Genomic DNA, 11,343 nt, shown 5'->3' with positions numbered 1-11,343 from the left:
CATCAGTTAAAAGAGAAAACCGCTGGTGTGGTTCTGTAAAGGTTTAGTAAAGAAAGTGTGTGTGTGTGTGTGTGTGTGTGTGTGTGTGTGTGTGTGTGTGTGTGTGTGTGTGTGTGTGTGTGAGTGAGTGAGTGAGTGAGTGAGTGAGTGTGTGTGTGTGTGTGTGTGTGTGTGTGTGTGTGTGTGTGTGTGTGTGTGTGTGTGTGTGTGTGTGTGTGTGTGTGTGTGTGTGTGTGTGTGTGTGTGTGTGTGTGAGTGTGTGTGTGAGAGAGAGAGTGTGTGAGACCTTCAGAGCAGAGCTTTGATTACATGGCCGTGTTTCAGCCCAAGCGTCCAGTGTCACACATGGCTGAGTTGAGTACGTATGGATTGTGTAGGAGTCTTTATCCCTCTCCACCTTTCACCTTCACCCCTGCTTCTACTGGAGAGTCAAATCAAAAACAGAAACATCACCCAAAGCTGCATTATGCTGCTTTTGACTGATAGAAATCCTCTATCTGCAGACCTGTAGTGTTCGGATATCAAATGACTCATTTGTGGTCATTTCGTGTCTCTTTGTGGTTGTTTTGCTTCTTTTCATTATCGTGCCATCATCTCTTTGGAATTGTTTTGGTCATTTTAGTCTCTTTGTGTTCATTTTGTCTCTTATTTTGCATCTCTTTGCAGTTGTTATGGTCTCTTTGTAGCCTGTTTTGTGTCTCTTTGTAGTTTTATGTTTCTTTGTGGTAATTTAGAGTCTCTTCCCAGTTGGTTCGTGGCTCTTGACAGATATTTTCTAGGTGAAGGTCAGGGGGCCCCCTGACACTTTGGGCCCCTGGGCCTTTGTCTGGTGGTTCAGTAATCCATCCATGGCACAGATGGATGAGTTGGCAGCATTGTTTCACTGATGCTCAACAACCTGTCAATCGCAAAACTAACCACACTAATGACGTTGCCTAACACAGCAGAGAGAAATGTGACCACCTTCATCTGTCAAATGATTTTCTCAGTGAAACAGGCTGAACAGGAAGAACTACGACCTACTTTTCCTCCAGTTTCCTGGTTTGACCACAAGTCTTTCTTTCCTTCTCAAACTCAGAGATAAAGATGTTTCTGTATTCTCTCCAGAACGTCTTAGGCTCCCTGTGCAGATACATTTATTCTGTATATATCCATATTTTCCTGTATATTTCAGGTCCCGATATAAATAACTTAAAGTTTGTGATAATTTGTGTCCAATAGACACAACGCTGTCTCTTCTTGTTGTGGACATCCATCAGTGCAACGTTACCTCTGAATGTTTTACGGTGCAGCCGTAAACATGGGCCCCTGAACACAGAGAAGAAAAAGGTCCAACATCCTCTACAGAGGAGCAAAACACACAGACTTTGTAGTTCTTTAGCCTTTGTTGTTGTTTTTCGTCTCTTTTGTCGTTGTTTTCAGTATAAATTGAAATGTACTGATAGTATATTTGTGCATGTATGTGTATAGCATCCTCCCACCTCTCACCCCCTAAACACTGTGTTCCCCCCAAAAGCCACGGTGTAATTCGAACACTGCACTGCAGTAGAAGCCTCTTTCTCATCAACTTGTTTACATCAGCTGATTAGATGCCCAGAGTTGACCAGGGTTCACCACCACAGTGTTGAAACGGGATATATTTTAGTATCCATTTAAACCAGAAAGTGGAAAATGTATTTATGTGTCTTTGGTGCTGGATCTGAATTAGTGCCCACGTGTTTTTTCTTCAGTCACCCATAGACTTTAGATCTGGTCCTCAGTGACGGTTGTGTCTCAACCACTTCACAGTGTGAGGAATATCTGCAATGTGCAAGAAAATAACGCAACAAAAATATGCGTTAATGCAACTCGTTGAGTTACATTTTGGAGACTTTATGCTCATGCAACATGTAGGTGTATGGGAGTCTGGTTCAGTGGGAGTCTTGGGCCTTGTTGATGAGACCGGCTACAGTCAGGAAGAAACTGTTCTTGTGGCGTGAGGTTTTGTCCTGATGGACCGCAGCCTCCTGCCGGTTGGGAGTGACTTAAACAGTTGGTTAACCGGGTGGGAGGGGTCGGCCACAAATCCTTCCTGCCCGGCTCGCAGGGTTCTGGAGGGACAGCAGATTGCAGCCAATCACCTTCTCAGCAGAAGCGATTGGTTCACTGCGGTCCGCCCTGGTCGGTCCTCTGCAGTGATGGAGGAGGTGAGGATGGTCTTGGTGATGGCGGCGTAGGAGTAGAGCGGGGTTGGGGGGAGGGGGAGTTGGCCCGGTGGCTTGTGGGGTTCCAGCTCTGAATGTTTTTTTAAATACGTTAAACAACTTTGTGGCATTTCCCCTTTTTGTATGTGTTTTTGGTTAGATGTCTGAAATAAGGTCTGTGGTTAACGTAAGCTGAAGAGATTTTAACGTCTTAGTTTATGGTCGCTTTCTTTGTTTTTGGGCTGTCGCCATCTTGTTTCTTTTGCAACCAGTCAACCAAAATGTTGCAATTACCTTTCATGAAGTGAAAACACTTTGTGAAATGGTTAAAGGTCAAAACACAAACAACTCTCAGACCGGACAACGCTGTGGTAGAGACCTGTCCATCACAGTGTAGCCCCGCCCTAAAGCATCCCCTGCTTTATGGTCTGTTTGACTCTAAATGGACCATCATTTACTAAATGAACATCATGCTGTATTGAAGAAGACTTGAAACTAGAGATTGAGACCATAAACTCATGTTTACAATGTTTACTGAGGTAATAAATCAAGAGAGAAGTAGAGTCATTTTCTCATAGACTTCTATACAACCAGAGGAGTCGCCCCCTGGTGGACACTAGAGAGAATGCAGCTTTAACACACTTCTTGGTCAGGGAGCTGATGTTCAGGGTCCTGTGTGATGAAGGTGCTCAGGAAGCAGAAGGTCACACATATATTTGTAAATCAAGAAATAAAGGTATTAAAAATAGAGCTTAGCGTTGATCATATGAACTTAGAAAGCTGAACCGGACTTCCTTTTGCACGCGTCGCTCTATAAACTGGGTGTGACATGAGAAAAGGAAAGCAGTGAAGAGGAGGGGGAGAGAGAGGGAGAGAGAGTGACCTTTTGCTTCAGGATTTTTCCCACCAAAGAGCCCTCGTTGTCGGGGTTACGCTGAATGTTGAGTCCGCACCGCTGGTGTTTTTCTTTTCCTTTATGTGTGTCATGCCGGGACAAAGCTGCGCTGCAGCCGGAGCTTTATGGTCCTGGCTGTCAGATGAACTTCATTAAATAAAGTGTTTATTGAGCTGACGGCCTGCTAACATTCAAGTGGAATTAACACACTTTACATCCACAAGAAGGCACACAGACACTTTCGAGTACTTTCCCCCCCCCCCCCTTGTTGGCCTTGAGGGTGAAAACAGGAATGTAAGTTGGTAAACCACGTCCAGACGGAGGTCACCGACCCAACCAGTGTTTGTTTATGTATACTCAACCAGCAGACATGGTTTTAGTGATTTTGCAGGTCAAAAGGCTTTTTCATTTTCTTGATCTTTGAGTCCAATTTAATAAAATGACAACACATTAAACCAGTGAGGACCACAACATTCAGGGACACGACTACAGAAAACCTTCACTAGAAATGTAGGTTAAAAAAAAATATCTTAAAGTGCAACAACTCTATGTAGCCTAATACAATTAGAATGAATAAAATAATGGATGTTTTCAAAAGGCGGCAACCTCCGGTTCTGAAAAGTGAAGCCAAAGCTTCATGTGTTAAACCTGCATTATTAGACACGAAAAATGAATTCTGTAAAAACATTTTCGATGCATCTTGAGAATTTTGTTTCCGGTGAGGCAATCAAATCAACCAAGAGGCGGGCTGTATTACTTTACACCTTCCTTACGGGCTTGATGCTGGTAGATAACAGAAGGTAACGCTTCATGTGTTAAAGCTGCATTCTCTCTAGTGACCACCAGGGGGCGACTCCTCTGGTTGTATAGAAGTCTATGAGAAAATGACTCTACGTCTCTCTTGATTTATTACCTCAGTAAACATTGTAAACATGAGTTTATGGTCTCAATCTCTAGTTTCAAGTCTTCTTCAATACAGCATGATGTTCATTTAGTAAATGATGGTCCATTTAGAGTCAAACAGACCATAAAGCAGGGGATGCTTTAGGGCGGGGCTACACTGTCTCTGCGTCTCCATGTCACTCCTCAGTCCAAATATGGTGCCTTCTGTTCACCGGTAGCAAAAAAACAAAATGGCGGTGGCTTAAATGCTGGTCTGAAAGCTTCAAAACATCAGTCCACAAACCAGTGGGTGACGTCACGACGACTACGTCCTCTTCTTATATACAGTCTGTGGTTTTCTACAACTTAATATGACAAAACTCTTTGTCTCTTTCTTCTCCCTCATTTTTCTTCCTCTAAAATCTTTTGTAACTTCTGTTTTGAAAAGTACTTTATAAATTAAGTTAGCTTAACAGTCTTTAGATGTCTAGATTACATTGAACAGTTTTGTCCACAGCATTAACATAACTATACTTCAATGTGCAGTCAGGACCCGCTGCACATTGAAAATACTCCCATTTGACCTGCAAATCACCTCAACGAGCTCAGTGGAAGTTCACCGTTGTCAGAAGTGATTTATTATGTGAGCCAACATTCACGACGGCTCATTCTTCTTGTGCATTCCCCTCATTGTGAAACTTTTAAATGTGTCCTGAACGAACGTGCTGCAGATAGAGACGTCACATTAGTTTAAGACGATAGTGAGTTATTGCTGATGCTTTGTGGTCGAGTCAGGAATGAGCTGCAGGCCGCAGCGGTGGATAAATCCTAAGTAGCCGATTTCTTTTGGTGAGGAAAAAAAGAGCAGCGTCACAGCTGGTTTCAGGGTGGACAGACGTCCCTTTAAACCACCTTCACAAACGTTGTCATGATTGCTTTGTGGAGGCAGAGCAGCCAAACAGGGAGCCGGGATTGAAGCTTGTTTAGATAAAAAAAAAAATGTTTGGGGGGGGGGGAGATTTGTGTGCTGTGTAGCTATTTCTGCTCTGTTTTTGTGCACAGGTTTAGCGGTTAAACAAGCTTAATCTGCTAATGAGGCGGATGGAGAGCGGGGGAGGGTGGGGGAGTAGATGTTGACGAGCAGCGGCGAAGACGAAGGATGTTGTTGACCAGAAAGAGGTTTTATGGAGACAATACAGACGATGAGATTGAAGAAATACACGTGACAGAAGCTGCTGAAAGACGTTTGACATGCTGTCATTTATTCCATATAAGTAACATTGAAAAAAGCCTCTGAAGCATCAAAACACTCTCTACTGTGCAGGTTTTCTGATGCTGCAGAGTAAAAACACATCACTATCATTAACCTTTATGCACTCTTCCAACATTATCACCTATAGTTATTTACGTAATATAATATGAAATGTATTAGGACAGTGGACTGTAGTAATCTGTAGATTGATGACCTTAACTACACCCAGCAAAGTGTGGAGGTGATTGTGAAACGCCTCAGGTGATGTGAGGCTGTTCTGAAGTGCGGCGGCATTCCTTCGCATTGATTTATGAGTTCTGACTCACTGACTTTAATGCTTTTGTGGTTTCAGGTGCAGCCATCCCTGTGGGCATCGATGTGCAGGTGGAGAGCATCGACAGCATCTCAGAAGTCAACATGGTGAGGATTTCAAACAACTTCATTTCCAGTTTGATGACGGGTGAACTTACCTGTTCAAAAGTGACTTCAGACATTTACTTTCCACTGGTGAACGTGGCAGAGACGACACATTCTCACTCACAACTCTACTAAACTGAACCAAGTATTTCACCATCTTTATTAAACCTAACTCAGTATTTCACCATCTGTTATTAAACCTAATAACCTAGTAGTTTTGTTGCCTAAACATAAGCGAGTTTCCTGTGAAGATTGAAGTTTATTTTGAAAAGACTGTATGCATGTAACGTATGGAAGTTGACGTGTGTTGCTGGGTTTTGAAAAGAAATGAGGAGTAACTCTTCGTAGGGGCACACAAACCGTTACGTTATTTTATTTTATATCTTAAACAGCCCTTTAACTTTTAATCTTAAAAGTAAGGTTGTGCATTCAGTAAGTAGCTGTGTCCCTTTTTTAACATTTAAAATGTTTTTGCATGAGTTCAGAAGGTTGAGAATATTTCCCTGAAAGCTGAAACTTAAAACAAAGGTTGTGATGTCTGCTTCAAGCTGCTCTGACCTCACTTCCTGTCAGTTGCTTCGTCTGGTCTGTGACCCCTTCGATGGCTCTTCTTTAAACTCAACTGTCCGCTTATCTTCAACCGTTTCATCTGGTTCCTCCAGCCGAGAGAGACAAATGGTTGGCGAGGACGGCGGCGTCGTGGCAGCCTCTAACTGGACCGGTGAAGGTCTGCATAGTCTGGACACGGTCCACCTCAGGCTGACAGATCAATGACTCTGTCGGCTCTCTGCTCCCAAAACAAAGGAGACGACATCTCACAGATATACTTAGAAAGTATGACCGACTTCTTTCCCATTTAGTTCCACTTTGCTCACAAATATTATACATTTTACTAGGATTTAATACTTTGTTAAAGTCCTCTTCGTTCAATCTTATCTTCTAGCATTATTTCATACAGATCCACGCTTTAAAAGCATATAAAACATTAGAACAAACTATGCAAAACAAACAGAAAAGGAAAGAAAAATAACACGAAACAGCAGAAAAAGATATATCAGTGATGATGAAGATACAAATAAATGATCTGTGAAAGACTCTCTGGTGTCAATCCTATTATATCTTTTCTTATTATTCTGGATGCTTTCACAATGACTCATAAACCAGATCAAACCAAACCCGTTATCTCCTCCTGCAGGACTTCACCATGACTCTCTACCTGCGCCACTACTGGAAAGACGAGCGACTGGCGTTTCCGTCCCGAACCAATCGGAGCAGGACGTTCGACTCGCGGCTGGTGAAGAAGATCTGGGTTCCTGACGTCTTCTTCGTCCACTCCAAGCGCTCCTTCATCCACGACACCACCATGGAGAACATCATGCTGCGGGTTTATCCCGACGGAAACATCCTGTACAGCGTCAGGTAGGTTGAGGAAAAATGGAGGTTTAAATCAAACAAGCAGGCTTGAAGATGCTTCTGAGGTCATATCTGGACTGAGGAGTGACGTAGAGACGCCGTGTAGTCTCTGGTAGAGACCTGTCAATCACTGTGTAGCCCCGCCCCTAAAGCATACCCTGCTTTATGGTCTGTTTGACTCTAAATGGACCATCATTTACTAAATGAACATCATGCTGTATTGAAGAAGACTTGAAACTAGAGATTGAGACCATAAACTCATGTTTACAATGTTTACTGAGGTAATAAATCAAGAGAGAAGTAGAGTCATTTTCTCATAGACTTCTATACAACCAGAGGAGTCGCCCCCTGTTGGACACTAGAGAGAATGCAGCTTTAACACATGAAGCTTTGGCTTCACTTGCCGCCTGGTTGAAATATTTACTTGGATGAGAGACAACTTTGACCTGCTGGGGAAGCTAGAGAAAAAAATCAGGGGCTCACCAAAGTCAGCAGGATTCATCCTCTGGGGAACATGAATATCTGGACTAAGTCACGTGACAGATCATCCGTCGAGCCGTGCAGCTAGTGGGCTACAAAAGAAGCTGATAATACATGATCCTACTTCCATATGTGTCATTGAAGTGAACCATTTATTTCTCTTAATGCCTCTAATCTAAACCCTAAACCTCTAAAACCCTTTGCTCATCTGCTTCTGTGCTCTAACACAACTAGTATTGGTATTTTAATAAGTTTAGGAAACCAAAAACATTGAGAGATTGAAGGTGAAGCTCAGGTGACCTTGATGATGCAGGAAGTGTGTATTTAAAGTGTTGTGTTGTGTTGTGTGTTTTCAGGGTGACGGTGACGTCGCTCTGCTCAATGGACTTCAGCAGCTTCCCTCTGGACACACAGAACTGCTCTCTGGAGCTGGAGAGCTGTGAGACACACACACACACACGCGCGCGCACACACACGCGCGCACACACACACGCACCCACACACAGACACACACACACACAGACACACACACACTCCACTTACATTTTGAGATGACACGTGCAACAACAAAAAAAGTAATGGTGGAAAGTTTAATTTTGAGGTACTTTACTTATTCCCGTTTATTGCTACTATATACTTTTTTACCAATTATATATATATATATTATTCCAAAATAGACCGTTCTGCGTGAGTACTTTCACTTCAATACTATTTCTACACTGTAGTATTGATACTTTTCCTTTCTTAAATAATCTGAATATATTCCACGTCTGAAAAATGTATAAACTCAGGATGAACTCAGACGACGTCCAATAAGTAGAGTTCTCCTCTTTCCACTTTTCTAACCCCCCCCCCCCCCCCCCCTCCCCCTCTCCCCCCTCACAGATGCGTACAATGAGAACGACCTGATGCTTTACTGGAAGAACGGGAACGACTCTCTGAGGACGGACGAGATCGTCTTGTCTCAGTTCTTCATTGAGCATTTTCACGCCTCCAGTGGCCTGGCCTTCTACAGCAGCACCGGTGTGTGTGTGTGTGTGTGTGTGTGTGTGTGTGTGTAGGTGTAGGTGTGTGTCTGAGTGATGCATGAAAAATGTTTTTTGGATCAAATCCCTGCAGCAGCTTCAACATCTGGTGGAAAGCCTGAAGAGGCTGTTTTATAATGAAAAGTTCACCATTGGTGTCTCTCTCTCTCTCTCTCTCTCTTTCTCTCTCTCTCTCCCTCTTTTCCCGTCTCTCTCCCTTTCTCTCTCTCTCCTGTCTCTCTCTCCCTCTCTCCCCCGTCTTTCTGTCTCTCCCTTTCTCCCCTCTCTCTCGCTCCCTTGTCTCTCTCTCTTTCTCTCTCTCTCTCCCGTCTCTCTCTCCCTCTCTCCCCCGTCTTTCTCCCTCTCGTCTCTCTCTCTCTCCCCTGTCTCTCTCTCTCCCTTGTCTCTCTCCCTCTCTCTCTCTCTCCCTCTCTCTCTCCCTCTCTCCCCCGTCTTTCTGTCTCTCCCTTTCTCCCCTCTCTCTCGCTCCCTTGTCTCTCTCTTTCTCTCTCTCTCTCCCGTCTCTCTCTCCCTCTCTCCCCCGTCTTTCTCCCTCTCGTCTCTCTCTCTCTCCCCTGTCTCTCTCTCTCCCTTGTCTCTCTCCCTCTCTCTCTCTCTCTCCCTCTCTCTCTCCCTCTCTCCCCGTCTTTCTCCCTCTGTCTCTCCCTCTCTCCCCTGTCTCTCTCTCTCCATTGTCTCTCTCCCTCTCTCTCTCTCTCTCTCTCTCTCTCTCTCCCTCTCTCTCTCTCTCCCTCAGGTTGGTACAACCGTCTGTTCATTAACTTCATCCTGCAGAGGCACATCTTCTTCTTCATGCTGCAGACGTACTTCCCCACCATGCTGATGGTGGTCCTGTCCTGGGTCTCCTTCTGGATCGACCGGAGGGCCGTCCCAGCACGCGTCTCTCTGGGTAATATACACACACACATATATATATATATATATATATATATATCTTCAAATATATAATTTATTTATATATATATTCAAATATATAAGTTGGACTTTTTCCTCTCTCTCTCTCCCCTCTCTCCCCTCTCTCTCTCTCTCTCTCTCTCTCTCTCTCTCTCCCCTATCTCTCTCCCCCCTCTCTCTCCTCTCTCTCTCCCCCCCCCTCTCTCTCTCTCTCCCTCTCTCCCATGTCTCCCCCCCCCCCCCCCTCAGGTATGACTACGGTGCTCACCATGTCCACCATCATCACCGGAGTCTCCTCCTCCATGCCTCAGGTAGCTGCTGTGTTTGTGTGGCCTTTAGGTGCAGTTTATTTGTTTGTCTGTCAGCAATTTATGTATTCTACAGAATGTTCTCTTTGTTATTTCATTGTCTTAGTGAGATAACTTTGGACCTTGATTTTTGAAAACTACAAATGTGTTTATATCCAAAATCAGGCTTTGAACCCGTATTAATACATTCTCAGATATTTGTCTCAGTGTCCCAAACTGGAGCGTTAAGCTCTTTATTATACTATTATATTATATTATATGTGGTTCCAGGTGTCCTACGTGAAGGCGGTGGACATCTACCTGTGGACCAGCTTCCTGTTTGTCTTCCTGTCTGTGATCGAGTACGCGGCGGTGAACTACTGCACCACTCTGGAGGAGACGAGGAAGATGAAGAGGGGGAAGGTCAGCAGCAGGTTATCACTGAGGGATGTATTTCACTCAATGTCTCCCTCGAGTGGACACACGGGGACATTACAACCTGCACGAGGTTTAAGAGAGTATTGTTAATAAGTACATTTACTACATATAGTGCACTGCAGTACAATGTGGAGGTACCTCTACTTCATGACACTTTATTTTTCAACTTCACTACATTTATAATAAATATAAAAACATTTAATATTACCTTTAAAAAACAAGCGCAATGTTTTCTATTTTATTTTACAAAATGTTTCTGTTGAACCTTTGTTGTTTCACACTGGTGTAAGTATTACTACTTAAGTACTTTATATGTATTACTTTTATTCTTGAACTTATAAGACAAGATAAGAGAACTTTTAAAATGTGATGCACTGTGTTTTTTATATAGTTCATATTTTCTTGTCAGATGTAAAGATTTGCTTCATCTTAAATGACAGTAAACTGAATAATTGTGATGTTTGGACTGTTGATCAGACATTTGAACCTTAAAAGATATTGATTACTCAGCGTTAAACACAAAACCTCACATTTCCTCTCGAGGATGTGTAAAGTTACATTAACTTGAAATGTTTTATTAAACCAAACGTAAACGATACTCGACATACTCGAAATATGATATTCTTTTGCTGTTTTTATGTTTCAGATCCCGTCCACCTTCACCGCCAGCCAGGCGATGGCCTTCGACGGCTGTTTCCACGATAACGACGTGGAGCTGACTCCGTTCTCCCGTGCGACGCCCACCCTGACCTCCGACCTCGGGGCCCCAGACATCCGGCCCCCGGAGGGGACCCGCCTCCGCCGGCAGCGGTCCGTGCGCGAGAACGTGGACCTGTTCGTCAGCAACAGCTATGTGATCGACTCGTACTCCCGCCTGGCCTTCCCTCTGTCCTACCTGCTCTTCAACACCATCTACTGGAGCCTGTACTCCTGATGCATGCTGGGGGATTCCTGCGCAGGCACCTCACTGCATCAATCTCTTCGTCACTGATCGTCTGCTTTACGTTTGTTTTAACGGGACATGGTTGAATTCTGAGACGAAAGTAATGAATGTTCAGTTATTTATTTATTTTAATAAACTGTTCATGTGAATTTGTGTTTTTATTATTAAAAATGAACACATGATGGGCATTTTGTGAGCTGAATACAGTATTTA

The 11,343-nt window shown here is 43.7% G+C and overlaps 1 protein-coding gene across 1 annotated transcript in view; it reads left to right on the top strand.

Moving 5' to 3' along the window:
• Positions 1-11,343, top strand: part of LOC306712095 (gamma-aminobutyric acid receptor subunit rho-3) — a 17,934-nt gene extending 6,591 nt beyond the window's left edge. Inside the window, exons 3-10 of the mRNA XM_079181200.1 lie at positions 5,565-5,632; positions 6,825-7,048; positions 7,879-7,961; positions 8,408-8,545; positions 9,305-9,457; positions 9,712-9,773; positions 10,041-10,172; positions 10,834-11,343. Of these exons, the coding sequence (XP_079037326.1) occupies positions 5,565-5,632; positions 6,825-7,048; positions 7,879-7,961; positions 8,408-8,545; positions 9,305-9,457; positions 9,712-9,773; positions 10,041-10,172; positions 10,834-11,121 (1,148 nt within the window). The 3' untranslated portion in view covers positions 11,122-11,343. The remainder of the gene's footprint in view (positions 1-5,564; positions 5,633-6,824; positions 7,049-7,878; positions 7,962-8,407; positions 8,546-9,304; positions 9,458-9,711; positions 9,774-10,040; positions 10,173-10,833) is intronic.

This window comes from Pholis gunnellus, assembly GCF_910591455.1.
Source record: "Pholis gunnellus genome assembly, chromosome: 20".
NCBI classification, from domain to species: Eukaryota; Metazoa; Chordata; class Actinopteri; order Perciformes; family Pholidae; genus Pholis; species Pholis gunnellus.
Note: the sequence above shows the minus strand (reverse complement) of the source record. Positions and strands in the feature narration are given on the sequence as shown.